At 36.6% G+C, this 21,336-nt stretch overlaps 1 protein-coding gene and 1 pseudogene across 1 annotated transcript; one reads left to right on the forward strand and one right to left on the reverse strand.

Annotated features, from left to right (window-relative positions):
• The first annotated feature begins 56 nt into the window (after positions 1-56).
• On the forward strand, positions 57-8,184 carry LOC131778433 (uncharacterized oxidoreductase YtbE-like). Its single transcript, XM_059094849.2, has 8 exons — positions 57-195; positions 652-741; positions 1,387-1,494; positions 2,983-3,171; positions 3,876-3,967; positions 5,157-5,255; positions 5,555-5,648; positions 6,618-8,184. Exons 1-8 carry the CDS (start codon positions 144-146, stop codon positions 6,761-6,763), a joined length of 870 nt encoding a protein of 289 aa, XP_058950832.2. The 5' UTR covers positions 57-143; the 3' UTR covers positions 6,764-8,184.
• Positions 8,185-20,982: 12,798 nt separating this feature from the next.
• LOC136283753 (beta-2 adrenergic receptor-like) overlaps positions 20,983-21,336 on the reverse strand; it is a 2,726-nt pseudogene continuing 2,372 nt past the window's right edge.

Consider the following 21,336-nt stretch of genomic DNA (forward strand, 5'->3'; position numbering starts at 1 on the left):
GACGGATACGCAGAAAGGGCTCATGAAACGCATGCTTTATGGTGTTAAAATGCTGACCGGACTAAGTTTGTTAGGTTAACTTTCTATCGTTATATTTTCAATTTTTATTGATGCAGATTTTTTGACATCTTTTTATATAAACTATGTTGCCAGTTCATACTTTAAATAATGGACAACAAATACCGGGGATTGGATGTAAGTTTGTTACGTACATTAATGATGTAATATGAAATTCCACCCATTTATTAATCCTTTAACCCCAAAGAATGACTAGCACCTAATTTCTCCTTACAATATCACCCCCATATTACACATTAAGGTCATGAGAATAAAGGAAATGTCAACAACCAGAGCAGTTCTGGATTATGAAACAAATTCTCCTCATCAGCACCTTAGGGATGTATAGGGAAGGGTATGAAGAATATGCAGGCTAATGTTAGTGTAGGAAGGGTTAAGTATTCATTTTAATGAACAAGGTAATTAAATAATCACACATTTGTAGAAGTTATTCAAAACATTTAGCGAGGGAATATGAACCTAATTTGCTCAAGTTAAAATCTGTACATGAAACTTCATATTGTGTACTAAATGTTCAAACATGTTCACATGCAGTATAAGTATATCTCACAAATAACTTGCTGTACTGTTAAGTGGGAACATTTCAGATGAAACAAGTGTCAGGGGAAGATTTAATTCACAGAACTATTGATACAGCAATCCACTGTGGCTACAGGCTCATTGGTAAGATCAAAACAATCATGCATTCATTGTTAACCCTTTCATTCCCAAGATTTCTTTAGGAATTCTCTATACTGTCTGCCAACCAGTTCTTGTGAAGTTAGTTGGGAGAATTTTGGTGTTTAGACCTTTTGATGTCTTGTGGTAGATTGAGACACTTGACCCTTTCAGTTTGACTCACACACCTTTTACTGGTATAGGTACCACAATGAACTATGAGAGAAACCTGTGGTGCACATTATATTCTGAAGGATTTGTCTTGACATTGTTTAGCATCCCATCCAGGGGAAATTGCAATTCTCCTAATAATTAAATGCGGCTGAAATCATATTCACCCTTTAATCCCTTGGAGTGATGGCACCTCATTTCTCCTTACACCATCACCCTTGAATCAAACATTAAGTCCATGAGAATGACAGAAGTGATCACCCACTGGAGAAGTTCTTGATTATACTCCATACTATACTCCATGTCAGTATCATAGGAAATGTATAGAGAACAGTGTGGAGAATATGCAGAATGATCTTAGGTTTAAGCTGTTTCTGCTAGCGTGTGATTCAGTCACCAAACTATTGCTAATCATTTATCCCCATAATTCAGCATTGGTCTAAGGCTTGATAGCCCATCTTTGTTATTTTTTTTAATCAGATACTGCTGCTGTATACCAGAATGAGGCAGATATTGGGGAGTCACTGAAAAACATTTTGCCCAAGTATGGTCTCTCCAGATCTGATATTTTTCTGACAAGTAAACTGTGTAAGTGTTGTGCTGTTATTTAAGATGTAAGATTTTTGATCAGTGCTAACCTTTAGAATCTCATAATATTAAAAAATGCCAAATTTTTCTACAGATCCTCAAAAAACACCCACATATATGGAGTGCCAAACCATTCAATATTCCCTTTGTATTTCTGTGACCCAATTTACTTTTTATATGGTCAACTGTTTCCTTTTTATACAGTCAACTTTTTACTTTTATATTGGTCAGTGTAAAACGCAGACTGCAGACTTCAGACTGCAGACTGCAGACTGGAGGTAAAGTACAGACTGAGGGTAAAATGCAGACTGTAGACTGCAGACCAGGGGTAAAATGCAGACTTGGTTCCGTTTATGACCACAGTATTGACCTGATTGTGAAGCACAAGAGCAAAGTGTTGAACATCTTGAAGCTTCTGATACAAAGCACCATTCCAAGATCACACTTACCTTTTCAGCACAAAACAAAGGTACGAGAAACAGGTTTTTATTGTCCAAGTAATCGAAATTGGCGATGTGTGATGAACGTCTGTCGCTACTACTTTTAAGGCTGAACAAAGTATGCATGAGCTACATGTATGTTAAAGCTACCTAATGTTGCTCAGCAGAACTCTTTATTTCTTATATGAATAAGGAAAATGTATTTAGCTGGTTGTAAACTGCATATTCAAACAGTTACATTTCTAATTGTTCTTACCTTAAAACAATATGTTAATGCCAAGACCATCTGAGGACTTGAAGTTTGAAACATTAATCGCCATGATGATTATTGTCAGCCTCTCACAACTCACGCAGCCTCAATCCTAGGTCACTCTTGAAGTTTTTCTGGGGAAGCGGGTTGTTTTTGAACCGAGTCTGTCTTTTACCCCTGGCAGTCTTCAGTCTGCATTTTACCCTTGGTTTGCACTTAACTCCCAGTCTGCAGTCTGCAGTCTGAAATCTGCAGTCTGCCTTAACACTGACTGATATAAAAAGTAGAAAGTTGACCATATAAAAACTCAACTTGACCATATAAAAAGTAAAAAGTTGACCATATAAAAACTCGACTTGACCATATAAAAAGTAAAAATTTATCTTATTAAAAGAAAAGTTGACCATACAAAAAGTAAAAGTTGACCATATAAAAAATAAACTGGGTCACAGAAATACAAAGGGAATATTGACTGGTTTAATTTGGTGCCCCATACACATACCCAATTTGTTAATTTTTGTATTGGAGCCAGTCTTCATTAAAACTATACAGCTTTGATTGAAATTGATTTTACCCTGCACAATTTGTTCTTTTGTGATCAATGGTAGTGGCCAAAAAAAAAGAAAGATTATAAAAGGATAAATAACTGGACACTGAACATGACATCTGACAAAATGATTTTAAGAAGACCATTCAGCATTCAGTAATACCTCCATAGAGAAATTACATGTATCATTGAGCTTATGGGGATTTTCCTGTGATTGATTTGATGTGTTCATGTAATTTCCTTTTTGGTAGCCCCCAGAGATCATGGTTTTGATAGCACAGAAAAGGCTTTTATGAAGTCATTGAAGGCACTAGACTGTGCATATCTTGACCTGTATCTTATACATTGGCCTGGTGTTCAAAAACGCAAGAGCGATGATCCTAGGAATGCGGAGCTGAGACAAGGAAGTTGGAAAGCTTTAGAGAAACTTTACAGCACTGGTTGGTGACTTTTAAATATCACTTAAAGCCTTATCTTACAGAGCCTGACTGCAACTGTAGTATTTGCTAGGCTACCTGTGGCTGCCTGTTAGAAATATGACAGGATAGGCATCAGTATGGAACAAACATATGCGCATGACAATGGCTGAAAGGTGTTATTGCAGCTTGAATGCAAATAAAGAAAGTTTTACAACAACCACAAACAGAGGCACAATTATTTGGATTATGACAGTAGGAATGAGTGCAATTAATCGAGATTATTAACTTTTCCAAATGAAGATGAAGAAGTACAAGGAGATACAGTGCAGCTGAGGCATAATCTTCTACAAAGACATAGCTTTGAATCAGAAATATTTGGCAAAGGAAAATGTTTTGTTGCCAGAAAAAAGAAATTGAGAAAGAGAGCTTTTGCAATATTTCATGAGTTCCCAGACTAGGATTTAAGCAAGATGGCCATAATGAATCAAAGTAATTGATAATGGAAGGTCATACAATGTTGTCTCATGGCCAGCAAAGGAGAAAAAAAAATGTATAAAAGTCAGCGACAGAACTTCAACTTTTTCACATTATTTTCTGTAGTCACCATGACACCCAAAACAGTTGCAGCTTGAGGCACAGTACAAGTATTCACAATGTGTCTGTACATTCTGTTTTACAGAAGGATCATCAGTCAACTAGTTTTAAATGTGTGTTAATGTTTGCAGGTTTAGTCAAGTCAATTGGAGTATCAAACTACACTGTAGATCATCTGGAAGAACTTCTTCAGTATTCAACAGTCACACCTGCTGTTCTTCAGGTACTTAGCCCTTCACACCTTAACATCAGTATGCATCTTCTCTGTGCTGTTTTCCATACATTTCCAAGTGTGGTGATAAGGAGAAAATGTTCAACAAATCAAGAGCTTCTTAGTTAAAGATCGTTTCTCTATATTCTCAAAATTAGATGCAAGCCACTCTAAGGGTTAGGGGTTAAAGGGTAAAACTCATAGACTCCTAGGTCTGATGTAAATCATTAAAAACAATTTAGTGTCGCATTAAGATTACTCATTTTCTATCTAAAATATCCATACCTTATCAAAGAAACTACAGAGTAGAAGATACTAACTGATCGTCTGGAATGAGTAATCTTAATGCGACACTAAATTGTTTTTAATGATTTACAACAAATTATATTGAACAGCAAGAAGGGGAAATTACTGGTTATATCTTAGGAGTTGTCAAGGTTAAGCTTTGAGCTATGTGACAATGATTGTAGTAGGCATTATGTTTAATCTGATGCCTCGATCATATGCAACCAAATTTGTTGTTACTGAAATATATAATTATCATTATTTATTTTTTCTGGTCAACTCAATAGACTTTCCATGTCACACTGTACGGAAAGAAAATTTGAAGGTTTGAATAACCTTTAAGACCTGCCCAAATTCTCTTAATCATGTGACATGATTGTGAACATGGTATAGCCCACAAAGTGAGCCCAACTGGAGAAGTGGGTATGGGGGGGGGGGGGGGGGAACATGACCTTCTAGTGGTCTCAGAAGAAGTGTATGTGTTTCCTTAAATGATGAGCATCATCCTAGTCACTGGTAGGTTGTAGCTGATAAACACATGGTATTTTACTTGACTGTGTAACTTGATTTATTTTCTGTTAACAAGACTACTTAGAATTTGTCCTTCTGTACAGAGCTCCATTGCACCTTTGACACAATTTTAAAAGTTAACCAGAATTTTACATCCTTACCCCTACCACCACCCCCCCTCCAAAAAAAAAAAAACCAAAACAAAACAAAACAAAGGAAAATTAAAAACAGATTATGATGATAATTGTTAAAAATATTTTTACCTTTTTCAATAGTTTACCTCTTTTAATCTTCCAGAATTCTTGGACACTCTTTAGTATAATTGCCATGTCGCTTTTATTCTGTCTAAATTTCTTCAATGAAGAAATTAATGGTAATTAAAACAACATGTTTTGATTTTACACAGGTTGAATTCCATCCCATGCTTTACCAGAAAGATTTGCTTGAATACTGCAAGAGTAAAGGAATTCAGTTGCAAGCATACACCTCTTTGGGTCAAGGAAAAGTATATGAAGTGGTCTTATTTGTTCTGTCTCTAGGATGGCCCATCAGCCAACATAAACTTTGATGAACATCAATGGAAGAGCACCCTTCAACACCTTTCCTTTTGAATGCTCTGCTAATATAATATGAACACTTAGTGTTCACTCACCACACGTTCTATATGTTATTTTTTTGCCTTCTCTCTTTCCGTATAAATTCTAGCCCAAAATGATAATTCAGTTTTTAATTTGATAATTTAGTGAAGTTGGTTTTAAAACATCAGTTTTATTGACCAAATTTTTCACTATTAATTGTTTTTAGCTTTTGGAGGAACCAACTGTGTGTACCCTGGCCGCAGAGTACAGAAAATCAACAGCTCAAGTGCTTCTGAAATGGGCTCTTCAGCACGATGTTGGTGAGCAACTAAAGTTTGTTTATTTATTTCGTACATACTGAGATTTACTACCGTTCGTGTCTATGATTGGACGAAGGATGTATTTTCACAGCCTTTCGCTTCGTACTTCACAATTTAAATCTCAGTTTGTATGAAATAAAGACATCATACCATGGAAAGTGCTGGTGATGCTGGCGTTGGCAATGCATCAAAATGCTCACTCGTTGGTTTTTTTGATGTATCGCAATTCGTGAATATAACTCTTTCGCGTGCCCTTTCCATGGAATGATCTCTACCGAGTAGTCTCATTTGTTATCATTTGTTTACTGAACCACTTCCTAATAAGCGTAGCCGTTGGTTTTGTGTGCGGTTGAGATAGGCGAGCGAGGGAGCCTCGAAAAAGACCAACGGACAAATGCGAAAAATACAGACGGAGCCGCGAAAGGGACTAGCGAGCCGAAAAAATGACCGGCGGAGTCGCGAAAACGAGTTACGAAGGTGCGATAGGCGTGAAACAGAAAATGCCTGTTTCTGCACTCGAAGCTTCGATGCCCGTTTCACGGCCTTACTGGCTTTCTTTTAACGAGCCATTCAGACTTATAAGCTCATGTCGATGTCTTGATTTCTGAGGTCTAGAGAGGTTGGTTTTCAGGAATTATGAAACACATTCCTAAGAAAAATACGAGAAACTCCTTCGTAGACGGACTCTGAATTGATTTGTTTCAAAAAGGGAAATAACAATCCATTGCCACGCATAGGACAAATTAGAACTAACATATACACATGTCCTCAAGGATTCCATGTTCAGTCCTGTGAATTTAAATGCTTTTAGTGTTGAAAGCTTTTACGAAATACGAACGTCAAAAAGAGAAAAGGTCATTTCACTTAAAAAGAAAAAGACGAAAAAGCTAAGAAAATTTCCTTTTTCTCCAGAGGTTATTCCACTAATATAAAGAGACGAAAAAGCTAGGAAATTTGTTTTTTCTCCAGGGGTTATTCCAAAATCTGTTAAGGCTCAACATATTAAAGACAACATCTCCCTCACCGACTTTCATCTTTCTGAACATGACATGGAGGTGCTTGGCCGGATGCACTCCAACACCCGTTTCTGCTGGGATCCTACGAGAGTGAAATGACTTCGGTTAGACCTGGAGTTTGCAAATTTTGGTATAACTACGTTATACAATGGACTGTGAGCGGTTAGCTTGCATTAAATAAAGGCGGTACGGAGGACAGAAGGACCGAACTGAGCGAGGAAAAATTCATCCAATGCCAAGCCCCGGTGATCACCTTGCTACCATCGTGGGATAATGTGCAGCAAGTGCCAAGCGCGGAGAAGCATTCAACAGGCGCTGTACAAGGGAAACGAACCTACTACCAACACGTTGCAGATACACAAGTACTCGGCGAAAAACGCAGGAAAACATTGAGCTTAAGGACATCTGGCGAAGTTGTAATAAGTCGCAAGAGTTAAAAATCAACAAATAACTAGGATATACAGTTTATCTGTTCCAACTTATAATGAGTTGAATGCAATGGTTTAACTTTTGAAGAAGAAGCTCTATTTCATAGTATGTTTTACCAGGTAATTAACTGAAATATCGCGCCAAGGAGAAAGCTGTTAATCGGGAGCAACTGGAAAAACGAAAAAAATCGCAGAGTGCTCCTTGACTAGGCAGTGGAAAGGCGAGAAAAGAGCTAAGAGCATTCCTTTCAATATTTTCCGGGATGTAAGTCTCTTAATCGACTAAAATAATTATGTCTGTCTACTGGCTTGGGACAATATTAACTGAGAACGTTTGCCTAAATATGTTATGCCAGATTTTTGATAAAAGTGAGTCAAGCGCCTCGGTGAATTTTGAAAGCTGGTGTTTCCGATCGCTAACTTTCTATTGGACTTAAAGAAAAGTTATTTTGTATTAACATCGTGATTACATGATTAGTGGGAACGTAAGCTTTTCAAATTTCGCTACCGTGGGTTACTTACTTTTATCGAAATATAGTAAACTGAAACAAACCTACTGTTTGACATGCCAGCCGACGCGGAATTACAGTTTACAGTTTCTCTAGAAACTATATTACAGTTTATAGTAGATTTGCAGTTTTTCTTTGGCCTTTAAAATATAAAAATTGTGGCGTTTCTTATAAAGTCAAAGGTTAAGATTAGTACACGTAATTCATTATTTTTTTACATGTGACATTTGCATGATAGTTGTGTATCGTTTATTTACCTCAGCCTACAATATAGATTTAAAACTCCAATGATCAAAAAGCTTCATGGATTGCCGAGACAAACATAGGCTATTTTTATGAATAACTTTAGGAATTTCAGGTGGCTGGAGACAGTTTTCCGTCTACCGACTGTATTAAAAGCGCTCAAAAACTAATTTTCCCTCTTCGCAGTCAAAGTAATTCCACACATGTGTTGACTAAAGGATGGAAGTTTGAAATAGTGGGCGGGCATAACAATCGATTCTATTATACCAATGTTATGGGAAAATCCCGTTAAACAATTTTGGGACGGAAAATAAAAAGGCGAACGTGAGTTAGTTTTAAATCAAGAAGTCGTAGTTTGTCCTTCCCTTTTGGAGGCCTATTGTGTACAAATGGGGAACAACGAGCTTCTGTATACTTTTTAATCAGCAGGTTCTATGTGAAACACTTTCTAGAAAGAAAAGTCACTGAAAGCCTGTTCTAAAAAGGAAAAGCTCGGACAGGTGGAAGATGTGAGAAAGCCCATTGATAAAGCAGCTTCTTGGGCTTTTATGACAGCTTTCCAATTTTGTATTGTGGACTGAATGTTCATTTTCAAAAGAAGTACTTGAACTTCTTAGCATTTCCAGCATCAGAATAGTAAATCAACAAAAATCAATTGTGAAACCAGAAAGGACGCCAAAAAGATGTCAGAAGGGACTATGATTAAGCGGCTGGTAACTTTGCAATGAGAGCTTTGTACAGAATAGATTGAATGTCCATTCTTGTAATGAATACCTGAACCTCTTACTTTTCTGGCCCTTATATATCACTTCCTTTTCCTAATTGCTTTTTAAGAAGAATTATAATCATTACCATACGATCTTAATTGACGTTTAATCATTATCAAGATAACTAAATAAGATCTACGAGGTACTGCTTTCCGAAAATCTTTGACTCTAAGGCTTGATTACCTTTGAAAGATTTTGGTTGGCCTCTGAAATATAAATGAAATTGATGGTCCGTTTCAGTGAGCACATTATTTTATTGCTATGACATTATGGAAAGGTCATTTTAACTTCAATTGACGACATGCGTGGTAGTGACACATGAAAATTTGATGAAAGAGGGAAATTCACCGAAAGAAAAAAAAAAGCACACAGTGGAATATGAAAAGAAGGAAAACGATATATTGCCTCTTAACGTTGCTGAATAAGATAGTTTTAATTGTTTTTAATAGGACAGGCAAAAATTGCGAAGAAACTTCTTTAATGTCAGAAAAAGCTTTTGAAATAATTTTTACCAAGTGCTGTCAAGTGAATGTAAATGGCAACGTTGACAATCAAATAGTTAAATAGAGAATAATACACGGCCGCTCGTAGATATGGGATTTCTGTTCGAGTTGAACACAAGAAGAGAAGTTCCATATCTAGAAGCAATCATGTATTATTTTGTTTGTCATATAAACACTATAGCTTTTAACTAACAAGAAAAGCCGACTTTATTAGTGAATGAAACGAAAGAAATCGACAATTCCCGAATTAAAGTCGCACAGTGCATGGCTTGGCGCTAAGGCTCAAGATGGAAAAATGCGTTGAATCATGATTACAAAAACAATCGTGGGCGTAATTTTCAATTTACCAAATTCTCATTCACTGCCTTCGTCCTTACCGACAGAATAAATCTTTCAGTTAAACGGCCAAATTGGTCTGTGGCAAATCTTCCAGGTTTTCGTTCTCAGCCGTAAGAAATGCCATTACCGAAGCCACTGAATACGCAACTTTCGGTTTTTCTTTCGTATACTGGTTTTCTTTCCCTTCTAGGAAAGTTTGAACGTCACTGTCTGTAAGTGATACGGATTTTCGGATTTTTTGTGTTTTAGCCACCATAATCCAAGAAAATTCCGACAAACGACCTTGGATTGAGAATGGTGAATGGTGGTGTTTCCTTGAAATTGGTATCAAATAATGTCCATTTCTATCAAAAAGTAATGATTATCTAATTAACAGAAAAGGAGGGGAGTTACTGCAGACGTTTTTCAAAAATATTAATCATAATATGTAATTGATATTGAAGATTTAATTTCGTTTGTAAAGGAAGCAATAGCTTCTGGGTCGGCCACATACCACATTTCAAAATTTATGATTTGAAATTTGGAGTAAAATATTTTTTTTTTCCTAGACCTTTTTCAATATTTTTTTTGATCAATATTGCAATCTTATATGTACTGAATACACGTGGTTGTACTTTGCTTTTGTGTATTTACTTAATCCATCTAAACGCGTGCATTACGATCACTGAATGCTGTTGAGGAAAACTGTGACACGAAGCCATTTGCACAAGCCTTTAATTATATCGCCTTTCTCTCACAAGGAATTACTGAAAAATGAAGTTTTTGCTTGAATGGGGTGGCTGTTGGTGGCTTTTCCAAACCATCGCGGGGCCTCTTTAGCAGATTTTTTTGTTTTCCTATTTTTTAACCAAGATATGTTTAAGAAATTTTGAAGCTCACATTTTCCGAAAATCGTCGGGTTAAAATGTTTTTGTATTGGCAGACTGGTTTTCCAGAAAGTAGATCTTGTAACTCAGTAAACGTCGGTTGTCCAGCTGCCAAACCTTTGAAGTTCGCGCTGTTTAATTTACCTTGTAACAGAAACTGCGGAAAGGTTTCCGCATAAACTTCCAATTTTGTTAAACAAAGCCTTAGCCTCCTAGAGAGTTAATTTATTTTTTCTTTTGTCAAAGAAGCATAGACATCGTGGGGTACGAGGTGAAAGAGAAATCTTGCCCAGATGGTCATTGTAATCCTGGCAAAATTTAAGGAAGCAAACCACCCTTACTGAATAGCTAGCCTCTTATCGAACCACTGAAATAAACGCGTACTTTGTTCAAATAGATCCATTTGAAGTTTGCTTTCATTCATCGAACAACCAAAATTGACCATATTTTACCTCGAAATTCTAAAATAACTATTAAAACAATATTTCAAAAGCCAATATTTTGTAGTATTGGTGTCTCACAATTAGTTTATGAACAAACCTTATTCAACCACGGCAAACCAGAAAAAATTCCTGAAGTTAGAAAATGATGTCGTGAAAGGAAAAGTTCGGCAATTTGCACTATTTTTTCAGCACAGAACTACAAGTAAATATGCCTTTGAGGCCTAAGAGGTTAATCTTATAAATATATTTTACAACACGTACAAATTTTAGGTCATTTGATGACCAGTTTTTCAATAACGTGGATGAAATGGCAAATTTGAGATTAATCCATTGTTCTTGCCAAAACGAACGCGTTAAGTGTAATAACATTATTGTTAGTTATTAAACAATTCTGAAACAATAAATCAACTGTTAAGAGAGGCTTGATCTGAATGTGAGAGGACATCAAGAGGAAACATTTGCAGATACATTTGATAGGATTAATCTCAAAGGCCTTGAGGCCTATGAGATTAATCTTGTAAAATATGTCTTTGATCTATTCAAAATTTGGAGTAGCTTTATTTCTTTAACATCTGTGTTAAATAGAAGACTTCAAGAAGTACAATAATAGTTCTTGCCAACACGGAAGTTTAGAAGGTGATCAATTGTAGCTGTCTATTACTCAGTTGAGAGAGGATGTCTGACTTAAGTGGGAGAAAACGTCAAGATGATACATTTTCGTATCGAAGTCGGTTACGAGATAGATCAGTGTGAATCGCGTATCTCGCGAGCTCTAACAGTTGAAATTTTGTAGCGAACGAAGTGAGTTAGGTCAAATGTCGTCCGAGGCTATATACATTTTTCAGTCTCAGTATCTTTCGATGAATTTTCGAAAAATCATCCCATGAAGCCTTCGTTTCTGCATAATACTGGTGTATAAATGTATGTGCAACTTTCGGCAACTATATGAAGTCTAACTTATAACATAATGAGATGATAGAATCGATGGTCAAACTGTGATAACCATTCAGTGAAAGCTGGCCTGTAATGATGTTCATCTTGTGGGAGTTACCTCCACTGCCCAGGAAAAATGCAACGTCAGCGAATTGCCAAGAATGATAAGTTTTGGCATGGCTTACCAAAAACCCAGGTTTCTGATTCTTTTTATTAATCTGAAGACGGGAGTAATACAATGAAGGGCAGGAATCGGGAGGTAGGGGGGCCAAAAAAGGAAAAGCGGGAAAACTTAAGTAGTGGGAGGCTGTGACTCTCCCCCCCCCCCCTTTCCTAATGATAAGTGACAAAGCTTTCAGTATGAAGTCGCGAATGGCTTCCAAATAAAAGATTCCGAAATAAAACTAGCCTCTGTGGGCTCCGTGATGAGAGCAGACTTTCTTCGGACATTTCTTTACCGCATTGTTCTTAAAATTTCTGTCGAGGACAACAACAACACTCGAGTATATATGGCCACGTTGAGATATGTTCTTTAAACCAACACCAGCAACGTTGTTCACATGTGGCGCATCTTCAATACTTGTTGGAAAAATTCAGATTAGTCTGTTGAAAGCTTTGTCACGTCACTCGTCTATGGACTTCCGTATGAAACTGTATTTCTTACTGATTAATTAGTCCGCGATAGATTAGTCATTGCCAAGTATTGGAGAACTATTACTTGAAAACGAAATAAACATTTTTAGCGCGAAAAGAAGCTTCCAGCTTGTGGCATATTGATCTAGGCACCGAAAAGTCATGACCATGCTACTTTCGTCAAAAGATCTGGAGGAACCATAAATTCTCAAATTATTGCGATTATATTCGAGACGTTATGCTAAATCTGTTACCATCAGCTGTATGTTTGGTTTCTTGAACGTTGAGCAGAGCTGAGAACTACATGTATATATAGTATATACCCAATTGAAAAAAATTAATACTATCGCATTTATTCGCTCTGAAAATCAAGTTTAATGCGGGATCGATTAGGAGTGGTTTTGTGCGCCAAAGAGGCTGGGGATTGTTAACTAAATATATAACCTCCTAGCTTGTGAATTGTCCTCTGTTCGAACGGGTTCCATTAAGAGCCAGGCCTCTCTAGTAGTTAAAGTGCCACGACCTGCTTTCTTTTTCTAAATATAAACTTCCTCATTTCTCTTTGTCTAGAACAGTAAATCAGTGGATTAACAAGCGAGTTTATCGTGGCAAAGGTATGTCTCCATGGTTTCCAGCTTCTGCATTTATTCTCATGCCCTGCAAAAATCAGAAAAATACAAAAAACCAACAGGAAGAAGGCAGACAAGAATAGCATCAGCTACAAGCACAGTTGTCTTAAGGGCCTTGTTCTCTTTGAAAATTTTTTCTACTTCCTCTTTGGGTAGTTGCTGTGCTCTTAGTCCTTTGGTAACGGAGGGTCTCATGATACAAAATAACATATGCGAAGGCAACGAAAACGATAAAAGAAATTGCGATAAGGCTCGCTAAAGGATGAAGTGCTTGATCTAATTTTATCATCCTTAAAATTCCAATTGTTAAGGCAATGATCCCAACTACTAACACTGCTATTTTAAACATATTTTCAGTTATAACGTTTGAGTATTGCATAGTAAATTTGATCGCTATGAGCCTCTCGGAAGTAACCAACATCAGATGAAGGCATGAAGCAGTCATTAATATGACCATAACATTAAGATGAACATTTTCAACTGTTTTACTGCTACTAAGACCCAGTAGTTGGATTATCCTTCATAGAACATACGATGGCTGGCTAAGGACACCTGTCAATACGTCAATCACTGCTAGACAGGCTAGGAAGATGTTGCTGTTGGTTGGGAGTCGAAGTCTTGTTTTCACGGCATGTATCACGAGGACGTTGAGCAGAACTGTGAAAGGACAAGTGATAATGTTGATGATGTTAGTGATAATAAAACTAAGCTCAAGTGGGACATTTGCAGAACTAGTCATCTTTGAAGCGTTTCCTTGCCAAGAAAAGTTTGATATTTTTAGTTAAATGACTCGCATATGAAGATCAATTGAAACTTTTGATCAATATTTGGATTTTTGGAGGCTTTGATCGTCTTGCTGGCGTGCAAGTGTTCCCTCTCAACTTTTTCTTGCACATTAAGTACAATAATTCCTAATTCATGAGGCTGTCACTTTTTTTCGCTATGGTGAGTTGAAGAGTAATTCAATTTCAGAGATCGACCGGTTGGATATTATCTTTTATTCGGGCCATTTGATCGATCGCCACTTTCAAGTTCATATGCTTCCACTTGACTTTTTCTCGCGGATGTATCAATTGTTTAATTGTTGATCGTATTTAATTGGTTAGAAATCACAAAATCTAAAGTCTGAGTTGATTAGAAGAAAGATAAAGTAAGCAAAAGAAACGGAAAGAAAAAGAGTTTTTGAACATCAAGTTATTGACTGATGGATACTAACGCGACTTTTCGGTTTGTTTCGTTCTAAATGATCTTAAATGAACTCTTAATTAGTGTTAAGCATGTATGATGATTTTCTTTGAAATAATGAGATACCAAATGGAATTCTGCGGGATCTCTTCCAACATAACAGCTTTCGAATTTAGCTTACTTATGACTTTATACAGTGTAACGCCAATCATCAAATCACACTTACATATATTCTGAAAATGTTATTTTCACCATCAACACTTCATAAACACTACAGCAATTTACAGTTTTTTTTACGTTAGCATTTCTCTCGGCTGAGAATGAAAATCGACAACTGGAAGATTTGCCACTGGCCGATTTTGGCCGATTACCTGAAAGACCTCCTCTGTCCATCTTAAGAGTTAGCGCTAACGCACTCTACTATTGTTATTCGGGGATTGTCGATTCCTTTATTTTCATTTATTAATGAAGTTGGGTTTTCTTCTCAGTGAAGGGCTATTGTGTTTATATGATAAACAAAATAATACACGGTTGATATGAATTTTCTCTTCTCTGCGCTCACTCATGAGCTATCGAGTTGAACACGAGAAGAGAAATTCCATATCTATACGCGCGCCCATGTATTATTCTCTATATAATAGACTTACTGTGAAGACTCTGACTCTGAGCATAAAGTCTTTAGACAAGTGTGTGTAAAGCAGACATTGGGTTATCATGTAGAGTTCAAAGTCTACTACTTTCTAAGCCCCTCGTCTATGAAGTGTTCTCAAAATTTTAGCAAACTCAGAGAGAAGAGTCTCCATTTGCTAACTGTTTTGAAAGAAAATTTATAATAGAACAATAATTTAATTCGGTTTCGCACGATATCGTAAATGATCAACCCTCGTGTCTGCGTTTCGTATTCCTCGGCCTTCGGCTTCGGCAGATACTTCAGACCTCGGCATTACTAATTCATGATATCATGCTAAAACTCATCCAATAATTGCTTATTATGTGAGTTACCAGCATGTCAGCTAGAAAAATTCCAGAGAGTTCTGAACTCGACTGCTCCTCTTGTGTTTAAAAAAGGAAAATTTTGCCATATGACACCTTATTATGAAATTCTGCATTGGTTACCTGTTAAGATGGTAATAGATCTCAAGGTTTTATTGCTCTCGTTTAAGGCCACTCACCGCTTTGCTCTGACACACAAGACTTTGTACATAGTATACCGAGTTGCTCATTAATTATCAGTATTAATACTTTTAAATATCATCTATTGTACTATTACTAAAATGGATAATTTTAACTAGCTCAGCTTTATTTTTTAACATTATGGTGCACAGCTGAAAATGGTAAAATGATATCTTCGCTTTGTAAATTAATAAATATAATTATATTATAATGATTTGGCTAACAAAGGGCATGTGCCTGTATCTGATGCTTTGGTCTTTTCCAACATTACAGCTTTCTAGTTTAACGTGCATATGACTTTAAACAATGCAACATCAATCATCAAATTACACTTACAAAAATTGAGAATACAAGGTGATGTAACCAAACGAAAATTAAAGAAGCAAGAAGTCGGAAAGCGCATGTTTCAAATTAGTCATTTGCAGTCTGATACATGGAATAATAATCAGGCCTTTTGTTGTGCGAAACATTGACGATTGCTTCTCTATCACTCTAAAAATCTCACAAATTAGAGCTATCATCTAAATTACTTTCCTTCATTTCTTTATGATAACATTTGTTTTAATTCTTAAGTTCTGCATCATAAATGTGATCGCCATGAGCCTCTAGAAAGTAACCAACATCTACTAAAGCGATGCAGCAATTATAGATACAAGTGCATGTGAAATGGAAATGTTCAAGTCTCTCAATACACGATAAGAGGAATATTTACATGAAACGATGAAAAAAGCGCATAGTTATTGAGATTTTTTTCATCGTATGACTTATTGTCCTATCAAATCAGTTTACAAGATTTATTAAGATTGATTTTCTCTGCCAAATTATCCCCTTTTACTCAGAAGCTGGATGCACAAGCTGGGTTCTTATTCCAAATACAAACGTCCTCATTTCTCTTTGCCTGCAACAGTAAATAATTGGATTGACAAGAGAGTTTAACATTACGCACGTTTGCCTCGATCTTCTGCTGATGGGGCAATTATTAAGAATGCCTGAAATTGAACCGATAGAACAGAAACTAAGAGGAAGAAGGCAGATAATAACAGCACCAACCACTAGCACAGTTGTCTTTAGCGCCTTGTTCTCTTTGGTAAATCTTTCTACTTCTTCTTGGGGCAATTGCTGTGCTTTTATCTTCCTTTGGTGGCGACGGGTTTCATGATACAAAATCATATAGGTGAAGGCGACGAAAACGATACATGAAAAAATGACGAGGACTAACATAGAAATGAAAACTACACGAAGTTTTACTGTTCTTAAAATTGCAATTGCAATAGCAGCTAACCAACATACTGTCACGGCTATCTTTATATTATTGTGAGTTACTACGTTTGAGTATTGCATCGCAAACTTGATCGCTATGAGCCTCTCGAAAGTAACCAATATCAGATGAAGGCATGAGACAATCAGTAACACAGACATGACATCGATATGGAAACCTTCCACTGTTTCGCTGCTTTTGAGATTAAATAACTCAAATAACCTCCACAGGATATACAAAGATTGGCCAAAGAGACCAGTCAATGCGTCAGTCACCGCTAAACAGGCCAGCAAGATGTTGCTGTTGGTTTGGAGTCGAGGTCTTGTTTTCACGGCCTTTATTACGAGGACGTTAAGTAGAACTGTGAAGGGAACACTGATGCTGTTGATGATGATAATGATAATGTGACCAGCCTCCCATGAAAAATTTGCTGTACTAGCCATTGCTGGAGCGTTTGTAGCGTCTGTTTTGAGGCTCTGATCGACCCACTTTTATCTCGAATGCACATGTTAGCCATTATTGCGCCTGAAGTGCAGTAATTCCTAATTGAATGTTAGATTGGGTTGTCAAAGTTGTTTGACATGGCTAACTTAAAGTGTAATGAGAATCAACTCAAAAGCATAGATCGACTCTTTCAGAATTAGCTTGTTAAGTGCGATTTGATGTTCATGTACATGTGTTTCCACTTGACTTTTTCTCGCGTATGTATCCATTGTATAGTTGACGAAGTTGTTCGTTTCGTTGGAAATCACAAAATATGAGTTTGGGTTGATTAGAGGAAAATGAAATAAGTAATATCAGGCAGACGAAGTTGCAATGGGAGAATATGAAGAAGAATCTTATCTATGATGAATTGCCTGAATCTTTAAGATAATTCAATTGAATTGAACTGTGGTTGTTTTGTTTTCTTTTGTATGGCTTTTTAAAGTTTTTGTAGCCATTTAGTCTTCTCTGCGGGGAATTTTTTAACGATTTTGAAAGTTATCTTAAACTAAATTTGTCTTGTACCTGACATACTGAACCTGATAAGAAAGAACTCAATTTTTCGAATAACTTGTCAAATTTTTTTTGTGATTACGACTTTGATGTACCGCTGAGACCATCAGTTGCTGATGTTTCCACTTGCGTTTTTCTCATGCATCAGGATAAAAATCAATTGAATCTTTATACAGTTATTCCCACAAGATACTTAAAAATAAACTTCTCATCAATGTCTTCCCCCTTTTCCAAAGTCAGTTCAACACACGCAAACCAGTAAACTCATTTAGAAACAATCAAGCATAACCCTAACAGTGTATTCGGGTAAAAATTTTAAATAAAAATCTGTGAGTTCTATGCATTTTCTCAACAGCATTACAAGCGCTCTTTTTAAAAAGTGTTCCTTTTCCGACCCTTTCGCTCTAAATATGAACTAATCCTTCGAATACTTTGATATTGAGATCGGTTTCATTTCCATAAATTTTCTTGCTCTGAATATGCTGAGACTGCTATTGTTACTTCAACCGACGCTGAGGTGAATACTTAGCTCGATATAAAGCAAAGTTCATTATACCGTCGAGAAGTTTAAAAAAAAAACCTGAAAGGCGTCGAGAAGACTGATGTCAGCGGACAAACATCCGTGAATACTTTCGCGCCAAATAGAGGCTATTGTCTAGTGATCGCTTCTACAAAAATTGGGCTCGCGAAGGCTGTAAAGATTTTCGACTAATAAAAACACATTTGGCGAGATCTGTTATTTTTTTCACGATTTTACATTATGGGATTAACTCCTAGCAGAGCTTGAAAGAAGTCCGTTTGATTATAATGCACTAATCATTTTCATGGCAGATTTGCTTTGTTTTATTGTTTCGTAAATATGGACTGAAAAGTTATTCTTAGGAAATGCTTAACTTTAAACCAAATGAAGCATCGGTTTTCCACCGCATATCCTCCCTCCGCTCTCGTGCATTTAATGGTTACACTCTTACGATTATTTAGGCGGGAGATCAAAGCCAAGAGAGCAATTAGAAATTGAGGTATTCCACAACACAGGGTTGACTTAAAGTATAGGAGAGAATGCTGGCTAAGAAGGCGTTTTTCGCACAATATTTTCTGAGAAAATTCTATTACTTTTCATAGTTGGCGAATCAAACTTGTTTTTGTGATGGCTGACAATCACTCACACCTCCCCTTTTTCCTGGCTCACCGATATACGATCAGTAAGATTATAAGCTGACTGAAAAAAGGAAGGAAAAAAACCAAGAAAACAAAAAACAACAATAACGCCATTCGGTTCTAAGTGTGCGGTGGATCGGACGCAAGAAACACACACTAAGCACAATCAAGATGACTTTTGTACCAGCCCTTTCGACAAGTTAGGTGTCAAATGCTAACTTTACAAGAACAGAAAAAATGTGACATAATATGACAATGGAATAGAGAAATTGTTCTAAAGGGAAAAAAACTTAATTGAATTTCCTGTACTCTTCCGTGTTGACACCACAAGTTACCAATTTTAGAGTTGCCTATTAAAGAGATCGCGTTCCATAATTAATGATCTTCAAATGTCAAATTATTAAGTTTCCCTAAAAATTAATGTCATAAATGGAAGGCAATTAAAAGCGTTTAAAGGCGACGACAATAGCATGGAATAAACAAGATCACTTTCAAATATAAATAACATTCGTCATAAAAATTTGGGGAGGTTTGGAAAAATCATTCAAAGGTCTTTTAAGAAGTCAATTAAAATTTAAAATTAGGGAGGACTTCATAAATTTTGTTGAGGAGTGTAATTGGTTTTATAATCATATACTCGTATCAGAATTTCCTGGCCTTAAGCTTCATGAAACAAAAAACGAAATATTTTGTCGACAAAATAACACCTATTTTGTATGGCGGCCATTAAACAGGAACTAATATTTCCATTTATATGATACAAACAAAGCGATAACATTCAGTTGCAAACATTGCTTACATAGAACTGTGAAGAACCGGATTCATGTAAGGTAGCTTTGTTTGATAAAAAAAGAAAGGTTGAGGAATATTACCAATCAAATACGTCAGAATTTATAGTACAGAACTTGTAGTAATACTTTCGAGAATGTGGCATGTGGTAAACGAATCAACTCTATTAAAATATAGTTTTCCTATGAAACGTCAACAAAGGAGATTATAAAATTAGTGAGCAAAGTGTGCAAATAAAATTATGAGGATTTTTAGTTCTTCTTTACTTCTCTTCTTTGCTGGATGGCTAGATTAACGATCTGGGTTCTTCTTCTAAATACGAGCTCTCTCTCATTTCTTTTTGTTTCCAGCAGTAGATCCGTGAATAAGCAAGCGAGTTTAACATGCTGCAAGTTTGTATCACTTGTTCTTTGATGGGGCAAATACTACAAAGGCCCGTATCTAAAAAGAATAGACATAAAATGTTGGAAAAAGGCAGACAATAACAGCATCAACTACAGACACAGTTCGCCCTGTTCTCTTTGGTAAATCTTACCACTTCTCGAGTTCAGGCAGTTGCTGTGCTTTTACCTTTTTATGAAATCATACGAGTGAAAGCAACGAAAACAATACACAAAATAGTGGCAAAGCCAGCCATAGAAAGTAGAATTAAATACATCATTAACGCATGAAAATGCCATATGTGAAATTGGTTATCCAAACTACAATTCGGCTCTGCCATCCATATGTTATCATCAATGAATAAGTTTGAGCATTGCATAATAATTTTGATGGTAAAAAGTCTCTCAAGAGTAACCAACCAACCAACATTATGTGAATTCATAAAACTATCACTAATGTAGCCATAACACTGAAATGCAAAATTTGAACTGTTTCACTGCTGTTGAGACCTGATGATTGGAGTATTCTCCTCAGAATATACGATAGCTGACCAAGAGGAGCATTTCATGCGTCAGTCACCGCTTAAGAGGCCAGCAAAATGTTGCTGTTAGTTTGGAGTCGAGGTCTTGTTTTCACGGGCAATATGACCAGCACGTTCAGGGGAACTGTGAGGGAGAAAACGACGATGATAATGATGATACTGATCAGTACAAACGTCCAGAGGAATATTTGCTGTGTCGCCTTTTGCGCTGGCCATCTTTTTTCAGTATGACATATCGCGGGTGCAATTCCTATCTATTTCCTTAGGAGCTTCTATGCTTAAAATTCTCATGTACGCAAGGCTGAGCATCCATAACATTCTTCGCTATAAATGGCCATGTTTGCTTTTCTTTTTCGTTTATCTAAAGCTCAGTCGAAATGCATACAAGTTAGAAGCTATTGCCATAATGATAACATAAGCAATAACAAACGAGTTTCGTTTATCGGGTCAATTTCAATGCATAAGTTTACATAAATGATAAGCAAGAATGTCGGTCTTTCTCTTCTTCACTGGATAGGTGGATACACAACCTGTTTCCTTACTTTCAATATAAGCTTTTCACTTCTTTTTGTCTCCAGCAGTAAATTAGCGGATTAACCAGCGAGTTCAACATCGCAAAGGTTTGCCAGAGTGGCTCGTTGATGGGGCAAATATCAGAAAGGCCTGTTGTTAAAACGACCAGACAGAAACCAAGTGGGAGAAGGCAGACAATAACAGCACCAACTACAAACACAGTTGTTTTGAGTGCTTTGTTCTCTTTGGAAAATCTTTCCACTTCCTCTTGGGGCAGTTGCTGTGCTTTTATCTTCCTTTGTTGACGTCAGGTCTCACAATACAAAATCACATATGAGAAGACGACGAAAAAGATGCATGATGTTGTGATAAGACTTCCTATCGA

Source organism: Pocillopora verrucosa, chromosome 10, assembly GCF_036669915.1.
Source record: "Pocillopora verrucosa isolate sample1 chromosome 10, ASM3666991v2, whole genome shotgun sequence".
NCBI classification, from domain to species: Eukaryota; Metazoa; Cnidaria; class Anthozoa; order Scleractinia; family Pocilloporidae; genus Pocillopora; species Pocillopora verrucosa.

Bases quoted from the DNA above. Each gene is read 5' to 3' on its own strand.
- LOC131778433 (XM_059094849.2), top strand. From the start codon at position 144: ATGTTGCCAGTTCATACTTTAAATAATGGACAACAAATACCGGGGATT. The intron at 196-651 runs GTAAGTTTGTTA...TGTACTGTTAAG, and splicing joins ACAAATACCGGGGATTGGAT to TGGGAACATTTCAGATGAAA. The intron at 1,495-2,982 runs GTAAGTGTTGTG...CCTTTTTGGTAG, and splicing joins TTTTCTGACAAGTAAACTGT to CCCCCAGAGATCATGGTTTT.